This window comes from Amia ocellicauda, chromosome 1 (assembly GCF_036373705.1).
Source record: "Amia ocellicauda isolate fAmiCal2 chromosome 1, fAmiCal2.hap1, whole genome shotgun sequence".
In the NCBI taxonomy this organism is placed as follows: domain Eukaryota; kingdom Metazoa; phylum Chordata; class Actinopteri; order Amiiformes; family Amiidae; genus Amia; species Amia ocellicauda.
In genome coordinates this window covers 8,137,142-8,163,173 of record NC_089850.1, presented here as the reverse complement: position 1 = coordinate 8,163,173, position 26,032 = coordinate 8,137,142, and the positions used below count along the sequence as shown (strand labels likewise).

Genomic DNA, 26,032 nt, shown 5'->3' with positions numbered 1-26,032 from the left:
TGAAATGCATACAACTATACAACTTGCTTATTCATGTATTATGTATTGTAGTTATTTTAGTGTACTTGATATAACCACTTTTCTTTTAAACCACATTTTGTGAAACTTCTTGTGTTTCTAAATCAAATTGCAAATTTAAAGAGATAGTGGATTGAATTGATATATTGTACACATTACATTTTTGCAGACACCACTGATCAAAATCACCCTCATTATCAATTATATAAGATCTTGTTGCACAAAATGACTATTTCATATGTTCCATATATTTTCTAGCTTAGTACATTTAAATTGTTTACTGTAGTAACATCACCTAGCATTTGTAATTTCAATTTAACTAACACACACACAGCAGTGTGGCAAAAGCTCCATCGCAAAAATAATGTAGACAATGTCAAAACCCATATCAGTAAGAAATGCGTTTTTATTTTTGTTGGAAGATTGAGACAGAGATGGAAAGCTGTGTGAAGGGAATACGTACCCTTCTTTATGAATTACAACATACAACCATGATGGACGTTTATGGAATGGAACACACATATTGAATCACATTTTCAAGGTTCTCATGTATTTATTCAAAATATGACCTTCTCTTCTCCATAAATGCCAGAAATACTCCAACACCATACACTGCTGTACCCAATCCTGTATTTATCATATTCATAATGCGAACAGAATTGCACATTATGAATCAGCATCAGCATGAATCAGCATCTCTGCTGTGCACAGAACATGAATACCCAATTGTGTAGACTTCCATGAATGGATTGGAATTTAGGGCACAGTGACCTAGTTCTTACATGTGTTGTAATTTCAGATTGGTGGACCAGTCATGAGGTGTTTTTAGGATACATTTAAGGGAAAGTGCATATTTTGCCTTCATTTAAGGGGTATTTATGTCATACAGAAAGTTAATAAGTGCAGTTAAGAATCACAGCACTATTATCAGAGCAAGAGCTTAAACTGAATAAATTGTGCACACTGGACCTAGGAAAGTGAAATCCTTTACTCGGTGACTAGTGACATAGAAATGTGAATCATGAAAAACGATACAATGGAGAAGCCCTGTTTGACAGTAGTTTTACATGGTATATAGAAAAACATCACCCAACATAGGCGTGACAGTCCTTACAGCTCCTGCAACTAGACAATGGAACATTTCTAAAGGATTTCAAAGTTATGTTATGTCTGATAATAACAAATGGTGCGATTTGATTGATAATATTCAGTCAATAGCCTTTTGTTCTTCCGTGGAAACAGAGCTATGGATATTGGTAGATTCAAGCCGACTCCTCCCCAAATATACTGCACTTATTTAATACGTTAGCAGTGGTAATTCTGTTCTACACTCTACAAGGTTAATAAAATGACATACAGGCATCAAAATACCACCTTAATGCTCAAAAAAACTGCCCTTATAGTATAAAAATATTTTCAAGATTCAGGTTTCAGAAGGTTCCTGGGAGTCAAAAAAAATACAATATCATAAGCTAAGCATTTTACAATAAGCTTGGGAGAAGCACATGGTAGGTTAAATCTTACAATACATTTCATGTTCCAAATGAAAACCTGTAAATTTCTCCTTTGTAGTGTTACAGGTAGGAGAAGTAGGGTGCAATACCTCTGCCAGGAGGACTTCAAACCAAAACATGTACAAAACATTTTTTAAATAAGATCACAAAACAGCAGGTAGACAGTATTCGCACACAAAATTTTACATGGGGTTATACAATTTTAAAAAAATCTATTGCATGTTGAAATATAATTAATATCATAAAGGCCAGTGGACATGTCAAAAAGGCAGCATAAGGCTTTTCATTTTCAGATTGCAATCTTTATAGGTTTTGCTGCAATGGTTATTATTTTTTTTTGTTTGTTTTTAAATTTTACGAGAATCATTAATTTTGTATATTTTTAATAGGCAGCAAAGATTCAGGCAGGTGTTCTGCGATCACCATCTTAAAGTGGCGAAGAACTTATCGGAGTCCTTCCCAACTTTCAGACACACTCCCCTTGCTCCGTCTTCTCATGCCGGCGAATTTTCCTTTCGCTTTGATGCTCCATTTTGAGCCCGAGTTCTCTGGGTCGGTCAAGTTGGAATAATTTGATGTGTCCTCCTCCAGTCCGGGCCAAGAGGCTGCTTCAGCAAGCTGTGCAAACGTGTCTCTAGCCATGTGTTCTTCTATGACTTCGGGGACTTGTGGAGGCTCCCAACCTTCGATCTTATCCAGTTTCTTGGTGGGGGTGATCTGTTTCATCGTCATTGTCACACTGTCCCAGAAGCAGTAGCTTTTCTCCAGGTACATCTTACTTTTTTCATCTTCCTTGTTCTTCTTCTTGGTGGACCTGGAAGACACGTTGGCTTTTAGAGCGAGGCCAAAAGACAAACGTTCCAATAATACAATTTGGTACGAAGACTGAACAAGTTCTGTACAGCAATGATTAAGTTATTTCCCAATGCCCAATGAGAACTAATTATTATTTATTTCTTGGCAGACGCCCTTATCCAGGGCGACTTACAAAATCTAAGCGATAACATTAAAAATCACGTGATTTATACCTTTGACGTTTTCTGTATGTAGTGGGAGTGAGACAAGTCTCGTTCTGTCTAGAGGGATTTGAAACATGATTTTAAGCCCCAGGTACCAACTGTGTGATGCATCAGTGAAAGGGTGTAATTTATCTGGTGATCTGAATCTGTTTCACCGAGTAACCATAGCAATCTGCTCTTATTGTGGTAACTACAATAATCTTTCTATACAGTTATACAATATACTGTTATAAAATTAATTATTGTATACTACACAAATCAAAAGCACTCAACGTCTGTCAGCTTGGTTTTGCTTTTAAGAGCATCTCCACTTTTTCCTGTACATCACCATAATGATAAATTACCTACTTATCACTTCATGTACTAGCCCTAACGTGGCATTGAATACAAAATTCCTACATCATGGTCTCCTTAAGAGGCTGGTTCTGTAGATTGCCTTGTGAGACACTAAACCCACATAACAGAGTAGAGCATTAACTAATAATTCAATCAAATTGCACTGGAGTAATTGCCTGATATTGGCAAGTCACTGGAATGCTGAACACCTGGTGCAAGCAACACAACAGGCAGCCCAGTCTGCTGCTGTGAGCAAGGTGCAAATGGGACTGCACAGAAGCTTATCGAAAAGAAATTGAACTAAAAATGAATAATTTCACAGTCATCTTACACAGTAATCTGTTTTTGTTTTTTTTTTAAACCAAGTGCACTACTTAGAAATCGTACATAAATAATTTGATTGGACAGGGAACTGGAGAAATACAGACCAGATATTCCACATATTTATCTTGGCATTCTTGTGTCAAGATAAAGATAAGAAGTTATTTGTTTATGTGGAGCATAAAACCAAGCAAAAAGTGAAGGTAAGAAATTATGTAAAAGCACAAATTCTACCAAACTTGACTCTTGGGAAAATAATTTGATCTCCAATGCAATCCAATTATTTTTGTGAAGTGTGGCATCATTAGCTGGATGTGGTGGACAGGATAGTGGCCAGAGGCATCAGTTAAGAGTTGTTTCAGGGGCTGTCTGTCCACTCTGACTGTGCTCACTGCTTTTGTCATCACTCTCCCCCATGTCAACATCTGAATGATCTGAATCTGAATGGACACATATCCATATCCATTTCGAGAGAGAGAACGAGAATATTCTTGGGATTTGGCAGCTGACAGCTCACTGAAGACCAAATGAATTAGCAGATTAGGCAGCCTTCTGTGGCTCATATAAAGACAACAGACAAGATAAACCTTCAGCTGCACTGCTTTTGCTGCAGTCAGTTAACTGCTGTGCACGGTGATAAACAAAAGGGATTTTGCCCCAGTTCCACTTAATTCTCCCTGTAAAGGGGAGCAGCACTAAGTTATTGATACAACAGGGGTGTAGACTTCTCAAAGCCGTTACATTATATTTTTGCATTGCTGCCATTTGGTGGTTTCTCATGGTGTTTTGCGAAACCTTTTCCGAGATCATCATTAGCATTTACTCAATGACACGGCATTGTCAGAATGGTAAGAATTTAAGTCTTGGTCGGTCTGGTTAAACAAGTCACAGCTGAAAAGCTACATTTCACAGCTACGGTACCATATCGGGGATTTCAAATAATAAAATAAAAATAAGTGTTATGCAATACACAACATGTGACCTTGGTGCATGGTAGGCTCATTTTTACATCCTGAATGTTTGAAATGCTTTCCCAGCAAAAGGCTCAAACTCAAATACCTGGCGTACACAGCTTGATGTATGAACTCACTTGACAAAATGAATAAAAATTATGGACTGTGCGGAGAAGGCCTGCAGAAAAAAAAAAAAAAGATGCCTTCGATAGTGGTCTTCACTAATCTGAAGGTAACAGTGTTGTCAGTGATTCTGAGCTCTCCATTACTTAATTGAACCCTTAATTGAAGTACAAATTTGATAACATTTGATGGTTTAATTTGTGTAACTGATAAAAAGTTGGTTCCTTAAGTTAAGTTCCTTATACAAATGTTATACTTGCCTTACAACACCTACTGTTTAAAATTATGAAACGGCTCTGATTTAGGACATTTGTTAAATTAAGGGTTCAATTAAGTAACAGAGCCCGGTTGGAACAAAAACCAGCAGGGTAGGGGGTCCTCGAGCACCGGGGTTGAGTAGCACTGGTCTAGAACAATGGTGGACAACCTGTACTCATGAGCAAGATCCTTGTGAGCTAAATCACAGACAATATGTACAGTGTACCTATTTATGTAATATTATTTTAAAAGGGAAAAGACATTGGTTTTCATTCTCCGCATTAGTGAAGTCACAGTAAGCCCAAAAAGTCATTGCCCTGGCCCCAGTCTGAGGGGAGATGCACACTAAATCAGCCTCCTGGACCAGCAATTTCAATACTGGCATACAGGGAAGTCTCTCTCAAAGCTCAGTTTCCACTAGATGGAGAAATGCTGAAAATGGTGGATATTGGCAAAGTTTGTGGTGTCTCTTTAATGGTGCAATCTTGAACTGACTGGCAGGACAGCTGGATTATTGGCTTAGAATATTATTCAAAACAAGATTAACTGGGCACTGTTGTGAGAAAATTGAGGGCTGGCAAGGAAAGGACAGTGGGGGAGTATAAATCAGTCTGAAAGGAATGTGGTTTCATCACTAGTTTTAATTCTCTCTCATACACTGTAGATGACCTCTTGGATAGTTTGGCATACACAAACACATGCATTTCTTATTGAAGAGTTCAATAAAATATCCACATACAACATCACCTCCAGCAGAAGAAAATAATCTGGCCAAGGTTGTGCCCTTCAGTGTAATAACTTTACTGGAGACACCATCGCCTTTTATAAAGCAGCCAAGTAACCACTATACCTTATACCTTCATACACACTTGTCAACTCTTACAGATGAAAGTTAGACATAAAAAAACACAATTAAAAACATTATGCTTTTTTATCCCCAAAATGTGTGGTGTTAGGGAGAAAAGGGGGGATTAAAAAAAAGGGAGGTAAAGTGAACATACATTAATTAATTAATTAAATAAATAAATAAATAAATATCAGTTGTAATGTTTGAGGTTTCTTTGATGCAACAGGTTACACATGACCACAAAGCAACATGCATTTTCATGCTTTACAGCATAACCATTATAGAAACATCTTATTTGACCTCACCTCTCAGGTCAGCTTCATAGATGGCATTTCCTTGATACAAGGCTCCCAGCCATGCTGCATTATTTAACACTAATATACACACCACCCTATAAGGAATACTATTTCCAATATTAAGGAATGAGTGTAAGTGTGTTCATCTGTCATTTGGGGCTTTATGAACTTTATTATGAATAAGGGTGCATTTCATACGCTTCCTGTAATTATAGCTTTTGCACTTCTCAGATATAAACTCAAGACAGAAAACAGGAGACGCTTCTTCACACAGAGTTGTTTAAAATCTGGAACAAACATCCCGACAATTTGGGAACATTCAAAAATAGACTGGATATGATCCAGACGTGAAGTGTATTAATCAATCAACATACCAAGTGTAAGACAAAATTGACTGGGACTTAAAAAGAAAAAAGGAAACCGCATTTAACCCCAATTACTCCTATGTAAGAATTGGCCTGTAGAAAATAGGATCATTAAAATATAATCTTAGAAGAATCTTCGCTTCCTCTAACAAGGAATGGTACTTTGGAAGATATATTGTTAGAAAAGTCAGCATTTTCCTACATGAAGCACAGATCACTACATTGACAGATACCTGTATGTGTGCAAAAGTGGCTGCAGTATAACAGGGCACAGAACTAAAAGATGACTTGATTTTCCAAGTCCAAGGCAAAGTGTATTCAATTCTAATTCACAGTTCATTTGGAAAAGTAACTGCTCTTAGAAAGAACTGTCCAGAATCAAAAATCAAAACAGGTGTATGAGGCGCAGATAAGTTTCTCACTCAGTTAAGCACTCATTTTGTTTTTATCTTGAGCTAGAATGTTTTTGCTTAGTGCATAGCCCAGATTTCTGCGTTTTACTTTTGTTGATCTTGGTCTTGGTAAATTTTCACACAGATCAATGGGTTATTCCAATTCTTATCTTTATTCCATATTACACCACACATGTGAATGTCAGTATAGTTCTTATTGTCTGCCTTTTATTCCTGAAACCCCTTTGACTGCAATGGAGTTGTAGTATTCATTCAGTTTCTTAAAAAAGATCTTGATTTTTCCAGGCGCATAAAAGTCAAGATTATACACACTTAAATTAATTCCGATGGAAACATTTTGAAGGTCATTTACCCTTTTCCATTTGTGGGTGTGACTCCAGTCAACAGATAGTGTTCATCGTCTTGAACAAAAAGTGGTTTCTTTTCCTTCTTTTCTTTCTTAGTCTTGGATTTTTTACCCTTCTCCTGTGGAAGAGAGTAGAAAACATAAATAAAAAGAGGGTTATTTCTAGATACGTCCAAGAGTAGCCGCTGCCCCAGTGTTCCTGCGGAGTCTGACAGATATTAACTGAACTTCCTGCACCTGGCAATCTTTAAAATGAGTGGCTTTATATTGCTAAAAGGGTTTCAAAATATGGGAAAGCAGTTGCTGCAAACCTATTAAGAGGGCTTTGAATGACAAGTATATATTCTTTATCTAATAATTTCACACAGTGAAGGCTTTGCATCAGACCCTGGGTAATGACATATCAGGAGGTTAATGTAAACAGCATAACCCAATAAGAATCTGAAAGGTTAAGGGACTGTCAGTTGCTTTTATAATCAGTTGCTTCAGGATGAATTTTAATGCATTTCCTTAAAAGAAAACTCATTTGCTATGGCTAGGGAATAGACACAAAAAAAGCACTCTACATTTAAGGTAAATTACACAAATTAGATTGGTCCAAAAATACAAAATAAATACAATAAACGTAAGAGCATACAAAGAATGGTAATGTGCAATGTGCTGCCTCCCACGCATTGCAGCTGCGACTGTAGACCTTTCATTGCACAAACCTCCCTGAGTCTTTCGTAACGTTTCACACTGGAATTTAACTGATAAATCAAGTATAATAAAGTAGGGCTGTCAGTCGATTAATCAATGAGCATTAGTTGATTAAAATCGGTAGATTAAAAACAACAAAAACACTAAATTATAAAATCGCTACAGCAAACGGGTGTTGTGCTCACAAATGATACTGTAAACTACTCACACTGCCCACTTGCAAATGAAACCGAAAACCTTTCCTTTGTCTTCAATGTTTCCTTCTGAATCCAAAGCTAGATTAGATTGTAGTTTTCCCCTTTAGCGGCTTCTCAGCTAAAGCAGACGCGCACTCCTGATAGAAAATAATTTGCATTAGGCCTAATTATCAAACAGGTGACTGATCAAGGCATTGATCCAGAGACCTGGGTGTGCAACGTGATCAAGACTGAATTCCACAGGAAAGAAACTTGCTGAGACAATCAGGACAGGCAATAAGCTACAGGCAAATCTAATACAACACAATGATGATAATGAATGCGTGTAGAAAATCACGTTGCACAAATCAACATGATTATAAATCTTTCACAATTACTAATTGGATTGCAAACATCAGACTGTGGGCTATATATTATCTTCAGTATAGCCTGCATAAACTGCGGGTTGGCGGTTGAAGTAGTAAGTATTTATAGCTTAAGTTTGAGGAGTTTACAGCTGAAACACCTATATGACGTTTCATTCAAATATTTAGTAACATAAGAACGGATATGCAGGAGTAATTCACATATGCAGAGAGGTTTACTTTTGAATTGAAAAAGCGGCTGTGGTGGTTCTAGTGTTAAGTCTCTAGCCAACTATATAGCAAGACAATATAGATCTGCACAAACGGGATGCGATTTGCCAGTTTGCGTGCGTGTGTCATTTCTGTAACATGTCATTAACAGTATTTGTTGATTTAAATTCATTACAACCCTAGGTGAACCATAGAAAACGAGTTCTGGGATGCGTTAATGCGACACTGCCCCGTATGGACGCGTCAACCTTACGTACCAGTATGTTGGCAGACAGCTGTGCGAACATCTGCATAGGACCCTCGCACATGTACACGGAGGTAGAACTGTAACATCAGGCTTAACACACAACGTCCTCCCAACTTAGATTTCTAGGCTGAGCATGCGTGTTTAAACACTCATAACTCATATAAGCAAACTTAATTTCCCAGCGGACACTGCCTATTGACCTCAAAAACTGCACTTACGTTTTAAAGTAGAATATTTGTTTTCCCAGCAGTATGGTGGATGCCAATTATTAAATAAGATATGATACTATAAAATGAATACACATTTATGTTAGATTATTTATCTAACTGGTTTGTTTTTTTATACTCTGAAATTGAAAATTATACGTGGTGTGTAAGTGATTTGTTTAGAATGTGACCTATAATATTAATACATTACAGAAACATACTTTCCACATGCGTGTCTGTAGCCATAATAATGAATTGTACATCTAAAAATAACACACCCCACCCTGCCTCGCTTTTGACTAATAAAGTACAGTAATAAGTACAATACAGACATACAACATACTACATCTCATTGTATGTAATACATGTAACTAATGGTGTGAATATATTTAATTAAAATCATCCAAATTAAACGTATCACTATAATGTCAATTTAATACATTAAAGGTTGTTTTATATTGGGCCTCAATTTCTATACATTCTGATGCTGTAAACTATTAAATTAAATGTATCATCTGTGAGCCGCTGTAAAATGCATTTAATTGTTTGACATGCTATTAAGGACCAAACTGTCAAAAGTATGAAAGAAAACATTGCCACTAGGAAACAAGCCGTTTCTATTTCACCGCGTTACCACTCGGTTAATATTTACTATATTACAGCAGTTTACCTGCACTATTCCAAAACATTCCCGGAGATTTTGAGGTCAATACGCAGAGGCTGCTGGGAAATGAAGTTTGCTCATATGAGTTTTCGGGTTTAAAAATACGCATGCTCAGCATTGCGTAGAAATTTACGAGACGGAACCGGAAAGGGGGGTGGGAAGTTTTGTATGGCCGGAAACTATTGTCTCCTACACCGGCCACAACGGGGACTTAAACCCGGTTCTCCCACGCCACAATGCAGCGATCTTATCACATCATTTAAGGCCCAGATGCAGAAAAACAACTTAAGTGATTTTTTTCCTATAGTTTTCATCTGGTACTTAAGTTTAAGTATGTGGCATAAAACATCTTAAGTTAAATCCCTTAACGGAAGTTACGTGATCAACCTAAGTATATAATATTAGTAATTCCCTAATTAGTTAGTCATTAGGCACATTTACACTGCATTTGAGCTAGTTCAGAAATGGCTGTGTAAATGCTCGGCGATCGCATGAAATGCACCTCTCAGGGAGATGGTACAGATACGGATTAAATGCATCGGTAGCATTTGATCCTGGCAGTGTAAACACTCGACCGGCTGACGTTCCAGCATGCACTGCGGCGGCATTTGTTTTAGAGACTGTGGCAGTAACTTATTTTAGATTTGCACAAAATGTTTGTATATGTATTTAAAATGCTTCGCTTGCGAAAAATGTGTGCGCGTTGGTTTTACTTGTTAGAATAATTTGCAAAAGATAAAAGTTGTATTTTTATATTATATATCCATGTTAAAGGACTAATTTAATAAATGCATATAATGACGTTTGGTATACCTGCTAGTGCGCATGCGAGGACCCCCATTGTGGCTGAAAGTTGATCCTGATCAAATGGCAGTGTAAACGTAACGCCACTGATCGTGATCAAATGTCCCGATGCATTTGATCCGGATCAGAAATGGCAGTGTAAATGCACCTAATGGTTGCAAAAAAGTACTTAAGGGTACATTTTATTAAAGAAACTTAAGGGTCCTGTTCAGGTTCCTTTTAATAATGGCCACATTTCTAAACATAGCAAATGAAGGTGAAGCTGTGCTTAACACAAGGGTTTTCAGAGTGAGATAATCCTTCGGATACCCTGATCAACCAAAGTAAAAAATAAAGTAAAAAAAAAAAATGAACCACCACCAGATGATTTTTTTGCAAATGTTTTAAAATAACAGTCAATACCAGCAAATTTCATTTCAGATACCTGCCATGCCACAACCAGGAGAGGAGGAAGAGCAAGAGACTGATCCCCTCTAACATGAATCAAATGCATTTTTATGGCAGTACTACCAGATCTCGGGCATTAACGGAAAAGTTTTGTCACCTAAAAACAGTTTCAGGGCTTTTAAGTAATAAACATGTTATTTGACTGTGCATTTAGCAAGACTGTAAAACAAGCAGCAGGAAACCACAATACACACACAAAAAAAAAGGAAACCATTTACAACATAGGCTATTGTTATATGAAAGCTCTGGTGTAAGAATGTATAGGAAGGAAAATAAAGCATTTTACACAACAGTTGTTACAGTTGGGTGTTATAGAATCATATTCACTAGATTATATACCATTCTTAAGTGAATCTTATTCTCTAAAATAGGTCCTTACAATACAAGGAACAAAATGAACAAGTAGCCCCAAATTGCCTCCTTATTTGGCACTTTTGCATTTGTTCTTGCTCTTTGACTCTTATGTTAATTTAAGAGTATAATATTTACTACAGACTAAGATCTTCCCAGAATAATGATATCAATGAAGCATGTACTATTATGTACTCTACACTACAGATATTCAATTATGCCCCAATTTGGAACCATTATTGAACTGGAGGGACCTGCAATATGCATTTGGTCAAAAGAAGGCAGCTGAGAAACCACAAGAGTCGCTTATTTGCAGAGAACAGTTTTCCCACCAGTCTGTCACAGAAGGGCTTAGCTCACAACCCAGTATTCTACCAAATTCTTACAATTAAAAGGTATAGGCCTATTGATCATTTGCTTATTTTTTCTGCAATTTCTGTGATGCCCAAAGCTTGAACATCCTTAATACAACTGCAGTGTCTTTTGAAAACTAAATATGGGAGAACCCTTTGGCAGCTGAAGTTTACAATTCCTAGCAAGATAATGATCAGTGGTGGTATTGTCAGTATACTAGGTAAAGTCCCGTTTTGCAATTTCTAAACAATTTATTCCTGCGATTGTAGGCAGGTTCTTAAGCTCAACATCCTCCCATGATACTTGATACAAAAATTAAAATGAACATAAGCTGGCTACAAAATATGACTAGAAAGTGCAGGAAAGCTCTCTCAGAAGTGTGTGTGGCCTTGTTTACATAGATGATTCTCTCTGGCACATTAAAAAGCCCTTTAAAGTGCCCTGAAACTCAAGTATAATTACTACCTATACTATTTGTCAATTCAAGGCATTGTATTAAAAAATTAAAAGCAAACATTTAGGCTTTAATTGCTGCTATGCGCTAAAACTAAATATCACATTACCCAGTTATGTGATTTGGATCTCATGTTACAAGAAAACACTAATCACACACTATTAAGGTCTCAATTGCACAATAACTTACACACAGTCACACACGTATGCAATACAAAAATCAATATGCAATGCCAGTATTACAAAGCATTAATAGCAAAGACTGCAAAATCGAAATCGGCTGGTTTCGATTAACTGAAATCAACAAAACGCATGTAGGGGCTTGGATATCCAAAAAAGGCAGCATTTCCACAAGCAGATATTACAGTATACAAGCCAGCTGCTGATAATGCAGCTCATTTGGATCTTGTTTAGCACAGACACATTAACACAATACCAGAGTTCTGTTAACATCTTGTCACACAATGTTAAGTGAGTTTTAACAAAACCTCCCAGTCTCTTAATTCCAACCCAAGATCCATGTTTGCTTTTAGCATTGTCTGTCTACAGCCATTTTCCTAGGCTACACAACATGCCTTCAAGCCATTCCAGAAACTCATCCAGCCCCAAGATTATTTGTATTAGGCAATTATGTTTTAACACTAACACTCCCATTTCCTACATGAAAGATGTGAATTATCCCCCCACTAAACAAAAATAAATAATTGCATTGCTTTTTTGTAACTTATGTGGAGAGAGGAAAACTTTTGCACTGAGCCTTTTGATCCAAATCTTATACGGAGAAAGAAATGACCAATGTTAATATACAAATTTGGTGCTAAACATTATCACCACTTTGTTTTTTTAAACATTATATATTGCACATGCACATGCACACGCCTCGTCCGATTTGGCAACGGAGGCACAGCTTCACTAAGAATTAGCGGTTTAATTAGAATACTAAAATAAAAGTAATTAATAATATCTGATAATCAGCCATAACATTATGACCACCTGCCTAATATTGTGCCCATTGTAGGCGCTTTCGGCAGTGGACAGGGGTCAGCATGGACACCCTGACTGGTCTGTGGCTACGCAGCCCCATACGCAACAAACTGTGATGCACTGTGTGTTCTGATACCTTTCTATCAGAACCAGCGTGAACTTTTTCAGCAATTTGAGCTACAGTAGCTCGTCTGTTGGATCGGACCACACGGGCCAGCCTTCGCTCCTCACATCCATCAATGAGCCTTGGCCGCCCATGACCCTGTCACTGGTTCACCGCTATTCCTTCCTTGGACCACTTTTGATAGGTACTGACCACTGCAGACCGGGAACACCCCACAAGAGCTGCAGTTTTGTAGATGCTCTGACCCAGTCGTCTAGCATCACAATTTGGCCCTGGTCAAAGTTGCTCAGATCCTTACGCTTGCCCATTTTTCCTGCTTCTAACACATCAACTTTGAGGACAAAATGTACACTTGCTGCCTAATATATCCCACCCACTGACAGGTGCCATGATAACGAGATTATCAGTGTCATTCACTTCACCTGTCAGTGGTCATAATGTTATGGCTGATCGGTGTATATGCAACTGAACATATTATGCCGTTCCTTTAATATTCTTCTAGGCTCCCCCTGCTGGACATTTAGTATAGCAGCTTCAAAGCTCTTGCTAGTAGCAGTTGCATTTTGATGATGTAAGCAGGAAGTAAAATCAGCGAAAGGAGCATGGTTTGTGTTGTATGCACCTGTTCCATCTAACTCCATCCATTACATTTCAAGCCTGCCCAGGTGTGTGTTATTCCCTCATTAGTTCAATTACAGGTAAGCAGATAAGTTCTAGATTTGATTTCAAGTGTGGCATTAACAACATTAGGTGTGGCCAAATCAACTATTTGGTACATTCTTAAAAAGAAAGAACGCACTGGAACACCAAAAGGCTTCACAACAGCTGGCCAGATCAAGAACACCCTCCAGGAGGTAGGTGTATCTGTGTCAACAATCAAGAGAAGACTTCAGAGTAAATACAGAGGGTTTAGCACAAGATATAAACCATTGGTATGCCCCAAAAACAGGAAGACAAGATTATTGCCGAAAAACATCTAAAGAACCCTGTACTATTCTGGAACAGCATCCTATGGACAGGTGAGACAAAGATCAACTTGTACCAGAATGATGGGAAGAGAAGAGTATGGAGAATGGAAGGAACTGCTCATGATCCAAAGCATACCACCTCATCTGTGAAGCATGTAATGGCATGGGCATGTATGCATTCCGTTGTATTTATTGATGATGTGACTGTTGACAAAAGCAGCAGGATGAATTCTGAAGTGTTTAGGTCTATATGATCTGCTCAGATTCAGCCAAATGCTTCAAATCTCATTGGATGGCGCTTCACAGTGCAGATAGACAATGACCCGAAGCGTACTGTGAAAGCAACCCAAGACTTTAACGCAAAGAAGTGGAATGTTCTGCAATGGCCAAGTCAATCACTTGACCTGAATCCAATAGAGCGGCATTTCACTTGCTGAAGGCAAAACACATCAAGAACAAGCAGGAACTAAAGACAGCTGCAGTACAGGCCTGGCAGAGCATCACCAGGGAAGAAACCCAGCATGGCTATGGGTTCCAGACTTCAGGCAGTCATTGACTGCAAAGGATTTGCAACCAAGTATGGAAACTCACAATTTAATTCATGATTATGTTAGTTTGTCCAATTACTTTTGAGCCCCTAAAATTGGGGGGACCACATATAAAAATGGGTGTAATTCCTACATCGTTCACCCAAATTGGGTGTAACTACCCTCAAATAAAGATGAACGTCTACACTTAAAGCACATATTGATTGTTTCCTTTCAAATCGATTGTGGTGGCATACAGAGCCAAATTGATGACAATTGTATCACTGTCCAATTATGTATATTAGATATATATATATATATACACACGTTGCATGATTACCTTTACTTGAGATGTTACCTATCTATCAATCTATAGATAGTGTGACACTGTGCGGGGCATGGTGCAGAACGGGAGGTATGTAAGGACCCGATGGATATCCCTTTTTCAGGATACACACACCGGCAGACTATAAAAGGACTCCACTTCAGTTTAGATGATGCAAAGTACCTGAGGGGAAATGCGAGGAGGGTGTTTGGTGTGTTACCAAAGAGACGAGGAGAGAGGCGAATTGATTACCCAGATTTTCACTGCCTGTGCGAGACCCCAAATAACAAACCCAACCTGGACCGACTGACGACTACAATTCCGCATTTGACCCCTGCTTTGCTATACCGACTCCGAGACAGTATCTTCCTTTGTTTAGGTTTTGTTTTGTATCTGGGAAACCGAGTAGTGGCCCGAGAGTAGTCACAATAGATAACAACACAAGTACTAGTAATCACGCGACATGCGCTGTAATGTGCTGCATTCTGCGGCTTCATGAAGTCTATTCTGCAGGCTTGATTGTATTCCCTTCTTTTTCATCAAAATGTAGCTTGACAGCAAGTATTTGTTATTTTGCACATTGTTTTCACAGGAATACTAGAGGCATTTTTGTATTGTTATTTTGTATTTAATATACTCAGGTATAATATAAGTCAGGTAAAACTAAATATTTACCATGACAACCTGGCATGTGTTTTGTTAGTTTTGCATATTTAATGATTAAAGATAGATTTAAACAAGAGATATAACATCGTGTATCGCCCAAACTACAACAGAAACATCTCCATAAGACAACATGAAAAGCAACTGAAATGTAGGCCTCCTTGAAATAAACCCAGGAAATTCAAAGAGTATACTGTACATTAATGTTCAGTACACTGCCAAACTATGCAAGAGTTTACCAAGATCTCTTATTTTGAGGCTTCATGCATGTGCACAAAGTTTGGATTTGCTAAAAATGTCTGTCAACATTATCCAACGTCAACAAATGTAGATTCAAACTTCGTTACAACTCTAAATATTAAGAAAATAATTCAAAATTCTTCAATTAAATCTGTGTCACATTTTTATTGGTACTTAAATGTTTTCCTTTATGCACACGTTTTTCTTAAATGCAATAAAAGGAATGTTGGCTGTCTGGTTCTTATTGTGGTGGTCTGCAAAATAATTGGGACACAGTGTGAAAAAGTTTGAGCCATTGGCCTTAGTAACCCTCAGTTAAAAACAAACAAAAAAAGTGTTGTATGTTACAATGTTTACACATTTTTTTCCGGGGATGTTTTGTCACTCCAGGATTATCATACACATTTTGAGAATTCAAAATAAAATTGAGTAATCAGCGTCAAAAATCAATCATTTAAAAGGCTGCAATCCTGAGAAAAAGGCAGTATTCAAACAAAAACATGAAGAAATCACTTAAATAGCATGATAGGTTTCAGAACATGAAAACATTAATGTATCACAAAGTGCCAGAGAGGATTGTTTTGGTGTGTGTATATACAGACGGGCGACAAATTAAAGGAAAAACCTGAATAAATGAGTGGAGGAACATAATGAATGCAGGTGCCTCCAAACAGGTGTACTGCATGATACAATTAAGCAATTAACATCCTATTATACTCTGTGGCGTGTATACAAATGCTGAGCAGGCCCAGTTGAACTTGATTTTGGATCAAGATGTCAAGAGGAAAGGATCTAAGTGACTTTGAAAGAGGGGTCACTATTGGGGCACGAATGTCAGGAGCTTCAGTCACAAAGACGCTCAACTGGCTAGTGTTCTGGACAAGTGGGCAAGTGCATGTGTGGCGACATCAAGAGAACGGGACAGGCCTGACTGCTTGACCCCTACAGTGAGGGGGTCCAGAGACTCCGTTATGCTGTGGGGGGTAATTTCCTGGCATGGTTCGAGTCCACTTGTCCCTTTAGAGGGAAGGGTCACTGCAAATCATTACATAGTTATTCTGAGTGATCACCTTTATCCCATGGTGAAACATTTCCATTCTGATGAGAGTGGTCTTTTCCAGGATGACAATGCCCTCATCCACAGGGCACGAGGGGTCACTGAATGGTTTGATGAGTATGAAAATTATGTGAATCAAATGCTATGGTCTTTACAGTCACCAGATCTCAACCCAATTGTACACCTAAGGGAGATTCAACCACATGTATAGGGCTGGACGATATGGCCAAAATACAGTATCACGGTATTTTCCAGATTTTTGACGGTATGACTTTAATTGCCATTTTATACTGATTATGTTAGTTTGTCCAATTACTTTTGAGCCCCTAAAATTGGGGGGACCACATATAAAAATGGGTGTAATTCCTACAACGTTCACCCAATTATACTGTGAACCAAAAATAATCGGACACAACTGACATTGAATTACATTTCAGTTGTCAGTTGTCGTGAAACCAAATCATGTCCACACTTTCTTTGGGACAGATTCACTGGGTCACTGTGCTGTGAATTTTCACCCACACTGCTCTCTTCCATCTCATCTTCATTCACTGTGCATTCATCACGTTTGTTTGTTTATGTTTACATACAATACACGTGGAATTTATTTTCGATAGCTGGCTGAGGCAGCATTCACTCCAAAACCAGAATCGCACTGAGAAACGCAGTTGTGCAGAGATTCAGAGATGCGTGTTCTTGGAGTGTTTCTGCGTGACGCCACTAAGCCCCGCCCACAGAAATCTGCGCAGAATCGCACAGCCCAGCACAGCATGGAGAAGCTGCTGCGAGAGGAGAGCTGTGGCTGTGAGATAAAAGATTATGCAGAAATCAAGAGGGATGTGTTAAGCTGAATGAAAACTACTATTGCCCCCTTGTTAGCAGAGGCGAATGTCACCTTTCATTACACAATGAAGCTGTGAACAGCACTGTCAAAACAATAGATATAGAATTCTAGATCGAGACTTGTAATTAGCATCCACAGTGTTTTATTAATCAATTATTTTTAAAAATATAATGTAAATGATGCACAATAATTAAGTTGTTACTTAAATGATTGGCAATTCAATTTTTTTTTAATAGAAACTAAAATAATGTAATTGAAGGACTATTTTTATATCGATTTCTGCAGGGTTTGTGAATAAAGGTGGTCCTGTTCTTGTAGCGCAGATTTGCGCAGTTCTGCAGGATCCAACTGATCCCATTGGTGGAGCCACGCAAATCTGCACAGATCTGCAGAAATCTGTGTTGCATAAACACTATCGCCGATGCGTATCATGTCAGATAGCAGTCTTAAGCAGCCGGCGCAGCAAGTTGTGGGATATGCAAACGCGATTAAGGTAGCTAAATGCCATTACTGAATGACACGGTAATTAGTAAATTATTCAATTTAGAATAGAAAACTTTAAAATACCGATATGAAGGTATAGTAAAAGTACAAACCGGTCCGTAAATTAATACCAGTATATAGTTTTTTTTTTTTTTTTTTTTTTTTACTGTATATTGCCCAGCCCTACACATGTATCTTTTGGAAGAATCCCTCAAGTAGAGTCCAGAGACTCGTAGAATCTGTGCCAAGGCGCATAGAAGCTGTTCTGGCGGCTCATGGTGGCCCAACACCTTACTGAGACACTTTATGTTGGGTGACAAATTAAAGGAAAAACCATCTGTATATTATATACACATATACAAACACTCCCATTTGTCCAGTTCTTATTGAAATTTAAGCAGTTGAAGTCCAGTGAATAACCTGAAATGGTAAACTGCCAGAGGTTAAAAAAAAAAGTTTAGGTTATGAAAAACAATGTACATTTCAGAGTTGTATACTATGTTACTACACCCTCTTAAGCATTATTTGGCAGTGTTACACACAGCTCCTGTGCAAAAAAGTTACAGTGTATTCCTATAATGCGCACATCATTTGAAAGCGTCTTCTCCTGGCTACCAGCGCGATTCATTCTCAAACACATCCGATTTAGTTTCATGTCACAGATCACTCAGTTTCAATCATATTTCTTTGCAAATAGGCTTGATTTGTTCAGAACAACCTGTAAACAGAGTTTTCCATGGGGGTGTATTGCTTCAACCAAAACGTGGATGGTCTGGTTTTCATCAGTAGACTGGTTCCAGAATGTCATAATTGTCAATATTTTCTGAGATTTTGTATTCCTGGGGGGGAGGCATAAATGCAAGGGGTGGGGTATAAAAAACTATTTTTTACACATCAGAGAATGCTTCACATCGTTTCAAAGCTGAGTCTCAGCTTTCATGGGATGGCAAACAACACAACATTGAAGAGTACACATGGGATTAAAGAGAAGCACATGGATTTGGTGCCCTTGTAAGGGTACCAGAGGGGTTTGTCAGCTTAAGGGGTTACATTTTGTCGTAACACGATTCCATGATTTCTTTTTTATCTCCAGTTGTTTTTGTTCTATGCTTTAATTTCAGAGCACATTGAGACATTAAACTGCAAATAAACTGGAAAAATGTAGGTGTTCTAAAACTTTTGACCAGTAGTGTGTGTGCACACACACACACACTTAATTTTAATTCTATTGTTTTGTTAGTTTTAATAACTTAGGGAATGTAGGTAAAGAGGAGCTTTAAAAGCATTATTTAATGTCTTACTGTGGCTAAGTGGTGTTCAGATTCAAATTGGCAAGAAGAAAAGAGGACCGCTTAAACCACAGGGACCAATATCTTTATTTAATACATAGATTACACTCTGGGACAGATGGATTAGGATTTTAAAAATATTAATGGTCTAAAAAGACATTCATGTTTTATTATACTGAGGTGAGGGAAAAACATATAGGTCTAGGTCTACTGGTGATCAAAGTTCACAATATAGGATGAAGTAATGAATGTCAGCATTCAACAACTATCAGAGTTGACCTTCACCGATATAGGGGTACTTAAATAGCTTTTGGCACAGTAGCTAGGGGATAACTAGGGGAGCACATTTGACACCGTGACAGAACCACAATAACATAACTAATCTTAACAGAAATATTACATTTCCAAAGCCTTCATCAAGCTTTATATTGCACATATGATGCACTGCCCTTTTTTTTTTTGCTTCTTTATTAAAAATGGCCTAAAAAGTATCAGCACTGAAGACATACAAAGAGTTACAAATGTACATAATACATTTCACTTTTATAAGTACTGAAATTGTATTTCTTCCACTCAAAACGATAGCCCTCCCCTCAACCCCTCAAAAAAAAAGAGAGGGTTGTGTTGATTAATGTCAATTTCTAGTGTGTTGTGAGAAGTTTCAACAATCAAGACGGAAATGCAATGCTACTCTGGGAACAACAAGCAGCAGACAAAATAGGTTGGAAAAAGCCAACAAAAATAGCTTCCCAGCTATGAAAGATTCAGATCAACGTTTCAATGAAAACCATTGGAGAGAATGCCATTCCGTCAAGATATTTGGCACAACACTCAAAAGCAAAAGGACTGTTACCTTTAAATCAGGGCTTGCAGTTTCCTCTTCACCATCTGGATCTTTATTCTGAAAACAAAAGCCATTGAACAATTAGTATGGTAGCAACAGCATACACACGCACACACAAACTGCTGTACACATCCTTCTTCCTGTATAAAATTACTATTTATGGAACATTTAAAATAAACACAGCATAACTGTAAGGCAGCTCTGAGACTCTAACATCTCATTTTAGGCTTGCATACCTTTTCAAAGTCTTTTAAAGTTTGATACAATTCAATGTTTATGGTTTTATTTATTTATTTAACAACCCTACAGAACAAACAAGTACACAACAGTTATTTTGATCTACAGCTTCAAAACAACACCCACAATAAAAATGAGAGCAACATATGCCTTCATAAAGCTCTATTAAACGATTTAAAAAGTATATGAAATGTGTAGCAAACTATAGAAATACAATTTTGTAAAACACTAGAGTGGTGTTATCTGAAAAGCATTTGGCACCCTGCAGAAGAATTTGGACAGTATCATTTCTCCAGAACATATTTGGAAGGTGGTGCAGGGAAGATTTCTTGAAGGTCAGGGCTTGAATAAAATGTGTAGCCTCTTTATTAAAAAATAAAATAAAAATAGCCTGCAATATACTTGGCATAGGGCACGCACAGTAGAATATTAAGATCGAGGTGTTCTTGCAGACCGTCATGTTCAGTAGGTGTACCTCCAGCTTTTCAAAAGTGGAACACACACACATAGCCTATATATAAAGAATGTTTACATTCTATGTAACAGGTCAAATTATACAAGAAAACACTGCATATCTGTATGCAGTTTTAACTGTAGTTAAAATTAGATTAGGGCAGTTGCAATGTTCAGTTCAAGTTCAGACATGACCTCTTCCCCTTCCTTCCTGTTTAAAAACTCAGTTATTCTATAATACATATTAAGCAGTCTGTTGGGAAAACAAACAAACCCCACTGAATACTGTCTTAAGAACTTAGAGTCACTTTTTAATGCATTCAATCAAGAGAGTGTGACAATTAATGCATTACTGAAAATGTAGCAACAATCCACCAGGATAGCTCTTTGAAGTTGTTAAAACACAAGCCTAAGACAAGTCTGAACAAACCCTGCTTTAGAATTTGCCACCACATGAGATCAAAGGGCAAACAGGAAGACACCACAAAAGCTTGAGGTTGCGGAGCTCATTCACGATATTAAAGTGTAGAGTTTCTGATAAAAAAGATGTGTGAACAGGGAGCACAAAGCAGTTTTTCAAGATCTTGCCTCTAATTATCTTGGATCCTGCCCTCACTACCCAGAGGTACTAATACATACATAAATAAAAACATGTTAAAAGACACAAATAAGTAATATTTCTATAAAAAAAGATAATACTATAACACTTTAGTTTGGATATTAGACACCTCAAAGCACTCTGGGCTACATAATAAAACACCTCTGCTGCAGGATAACATTTTTGTTAATCTTGTACTTGTCTGCTTGGATTTTTTTTTTTTTTTTTTAAGGATTAAGCCTGCTGGGCATTCTTTCATTAAAATAACTTTTTACCCATTGTTTTTTGTTCGTTTTTTTTTTTTTTTGCTAATCTTTTGAACACCAATGCCTAATCACTTACTTTGGGTTTTGATTTAGATTTTGCTTCAAATAAATCCATAGGAATTTAAGGGTGTTTTCACACTTGGTTCTTTTCAGCTGTTTTAAGTGAACTGGGATGCATGACATTTTTGCCAAATGCTCTATGAATGCTCCAAACGAACTTCGACCCCTCTAAAGCAAACCGAACTCAGACCATCTCAGGAGGTGGTCCGAGTATGGTTCGTTTCAGGTCCGCGGTGTGGTTCACTTAACCTGTGCATTGTGAACACTAAACGATCCAGGTTCGCTTGCTTTCACAAATCGCTTTTCTGATTATTTTCTTGGCCCTCTCAACTTACCATACTGAATTAAAAAACGGGGGGTTATTTTCTTCATTTAAATATTCCCACAGTGCATTATGTTTTAAAATATTAAGCTTGCCCTCGAAAAGTGACGATGGACTGCCCCACTCGCCAATAATACTGGGTTCTGTAGTTAAGCGCCAGCGCTCTCTTCAGTTGTGTGTAGTGCAAGTTGCAACGAATGGGTTTGTATTTCATCAGTTAGATGCCATGTTCGTTTTGTAGTATACAGTAAACCGCAAAATAAAAATTCCTAAGTTTGCTTTATAAAATACTGTATAAGTCAGTTATTTAACCATAAGAAATAACATTTGCCAATATTTTTCTTGGGACAGAAGTATTAATCAGTAAGACACCCATATATTACAGTTACATTAGTTACAATTTTCAGTATTATATCAAGTTAATATGAATTAATGGGACATTTAAGGCCCATATACACGAGTACAGCAATACTGTATATGCAATTCTCTGGGAATTGTGAAAAAAGGGGGAAATTGGCTGCCCTCTGGGGGGAATTTTGGAGTTCATCTGCGGCACTCAAAATCAAAGCAGTCATGGCCAATGCTGGACGTGGCATTTTATCGTCCAAGGGGGAGACAACAGCACTCCTCCAGATATGGAACGAGAACCAGGGCTAGAAATTAAGGTCATCTGTTATTCCAGGGCGAGTATTTTGAAGGTCAATAAAAAAACAACAAAAAAACTAATACAAACTTTTTTCCCTGCGATTTATTATGTGATTATCACAATGCTGTGAGTATTGCTAGACTGTTGCGTCTTTCCACCTTAAGCTTCTACCATCTGTCCTTGTGCCGCCTCTGGCAGCAAAATCAATGGGCAAGTTCTTAAATCAAGCCGATGGGCAGATTCTACGCAAAACATGCGATTTGTAAATCTGCCAAGGTTCTGGCTAAATTGTGAAAGATACATTTTTTTTAATCACAATAACACACATGCAAGTTTATTTAAGTGTATTTTGGGGTTTTTACAACTTTTAAATTGAATTACCTGCAGAAATTATATGAAATTAGCTTAAATCATAATCAGGGTGTTCTGGGTGTAATTGCAACCCTAGGCAAATATTATTATTATTATTAATTATTAATAGTATTTATATAGTGCCTTTGATCAGCAATTTGTTACAAATTATTCCTGTAAGTATGGTACGTCTCCTCCTCATAACCCATCTGTTCCAAGTCTACATCTAAACCCTACATACTTTATTCCTACATAAATTTTATGCTAATTTAAATAGCAATTTTATGTAACAGGTCAAATTGTAACGGGGGGGGGGGTTAAATATATAACTTGCACATTTAATAAAGTTCCAAAAACTATTTATTATAATCTCATTGTTAACATTTCAGCCTTTCGGCCTTCACCGGGGTGGGGGGTGTAACATAATGGAATTTGCAGTTGGGAAGTGTATCAAAATTCTGATTTAATCCAGGCTCTCATTTTGGATAACATTTTGACAGAGTAATATACATCTTGTACTACTGCATGGTTATTGCCCTGAAGAAGAAGGGAGAGTCAGAGAAGAAAAAAGGTTTCAAGAATCTTTACTTCTTATATATTATACATATATATTAAAAAAGGAAAACTATCAACAGATTAATGACCAAAAGTTAAGATTTACTGACACAAGTCAGGATAGGATAGAAATGCACTCTGTCTGACTTGTCCTATATTACAACTTCCATCATTTAGTAAAATCTGTACAAAAATCTATGTTAGAGATACATTTGCATTACAGAGCACAAACTATAAAGGGGGGGGGTGATAAAAATCAGGGCTAGACTAATCTCAACCCCCCCCTCCCCTGCTCCTTCCACTGTTTGAGGATTAGAGCTTCTCCAACTGAATTTCACAACTAGGAATTAGGCCAGACATTCCAGATTTAGAATTCCCAAAAATCCATCAGATAGCTGGGATTAAACCAATCTTATAACCAAGTCAAGTACTGCACTGCTTTACCCCCCCCCCCCCCCCCTTTTTAGTTAATTGGATTTGAAATCCCCCTACGTAATTCTTACAATACTGGGTGTTCTTACACAAACAGGAATTAACCTAATCAAAACAATGTTAGGGAACAAAAACTTCAATTTAGTACCAAACAATAAAGTACAGACCAAAAAGATACATGATTTGGAGACATCTATGGATGTAAATCACTAGTTGTCTGTATTACTAAGGCTCCATCTACACTGAGGACAATAAACATCCAATTACACAAGGTAAAAGTGGTAGAGTTATAGCAATTCATACAGGTTAAGCAAGTCGCTCACAGACTCCCTCAATATTGATTCAATCAACATTCATTTCCCATGCCAATCTCCTGCCCAACTCATAACCAAATCTAGGTGGCAAACAGTGCCTATGCACAAAATGGCTGCACTGCTTCATCCCAAGTAATTTAGTTTACCATTGGTAATTTAGCTGAGGGCATTACTGGAAGACACTTCAAGATTATTTGGTGTGATTCTATCTATCTAGATCAGGGGCCACAACCTAAATTAATCAGTGGGCTGCAAGTCCGGGTATGATTTTAAATTTAAAAATAGCAATATAATTCAATAAATATCAACAATGTAATAAGGGAGTAACATGTTGATACATAATAAAGTTATTTATTTTTTATTTTTTGGGGGGATGGGAGAAGTGGTCATGGGCTGCAGGTTGTGCATCCCTGATCTACATAGATAGATATAATTACATCCATACAATGTGTGTATGTGTGTATATAACTATTTAAAAAAGGTAAGCTGCATGAAAACACAGAAAGCAAATCAGCTCCCACTGATTTCCCCTTCTAAACCGAAGGTCAATACAATATAGTCTGCCCTGAAATTGCCCTATAAAAGACCCCAGATGGGACATGAACTGACATGAGGTCTCACGCCTGGATGAACACAATAAACCCCTGCAGGGTACTAAGCAATTGCTCGTAAACAGGCTTTCATTCATACATCCACTAATGTTTGTGGACTTTCAAGGTAAAGTATATTTATATACACACATACACATGTATGTACGCACGCACATGCGCGCACACGCACTACGTAGGGTTGTTATGCATTTTAATATTTCAACTTTAGTTTAGTTTCTAACGAAAATGGATTGTCAGAAACTACGAAAGACATAACCAACTAATGTAGTTTTTTTTTTTTTTTTTTAAATCACAGTAACATTAACCCAATTGTGTTCAATTAAACCAACTGCTGTCGTGGCTTAAATACATAATACTTCAGATCTACTCCGGAACCTTGATAATTACTAATTAAAAATACTAAGTGCAACTTCTGAAGAAGGAGCCTACAAAGGACGGAAGCATTTTGAACATTAAAAGTGCGACGCTGTCAGACTTTAACAACTTGTGCGATGCTGTCCTGCAACTCGCTTTTGCGTTTTTAATATGTATACATAGGAGTCCACTCCATAATACACAACCCCAATGATCACCCCCACACACACACACTCAATCCTAAACATAAATCACAGTAACAAGTTCTCTTGGGAGCCCTTTTCACGGTCCTTTGTTCCTGTCTTACCTTGTTCGTGTACTGCCGTTGAAACGTGGTGTCGTCCTCCTCCGACGCATCATCTATTAACACCTTGCTTTTGCTTTTTTTCCACATGATTTCGGTGTTGCGAGTTTCTCCCGGACTGTGAAAAGTGAAGCCCAAGCGCGCAGGACAGCCGGGTCCTTCCCCGAGCCGCGGAGCTCAATCCCGGGTTGTGTCACAAGAGGCTCCCGGGCAGCACAGCCTCGCCGGCGCGCAGCTCAGCTCCTGCGCTGTTGGAAACCGGCCATGAACACCCTGATGCTGCTGCGCAGGAGAGATTACTTTTCACGCAGTCACTGCCGCAAAATGGTTAGTTTGTTTCAAAGTTTCTACTGAGACACCTGTGACCTTTAAGCC

General features: G+C 37.8%; 1 protein-coding gene across 1 annotated transcript; it reads right to left on the bottom strand.

Moving 5' to 3' along the window:
• Nucleotides 1-406: 406 nt before the first annotated feature.
• On the bottom strand, nt 407-26,032 carry LOC136758064 (testis development-related protein). Its single transcript, XM_066712446.1, has 4 exons — nt 25,661-26,032; nt 20,164-20,211; nt 6,816-6,928; nt 407-2,346 (listed from the first exon to the last, which is right to left on the bottom strand). Exons 1-4 carry the CDS (start codon nt 25,745-25,747, stop codon nt 1,977-1,979), a joined length of 618 nt encoding a protein of 205 aa, XP_066568543.1. The 5' UTR covers nt 25,748-26,032; the 3' UTR covers nt 407-1,976.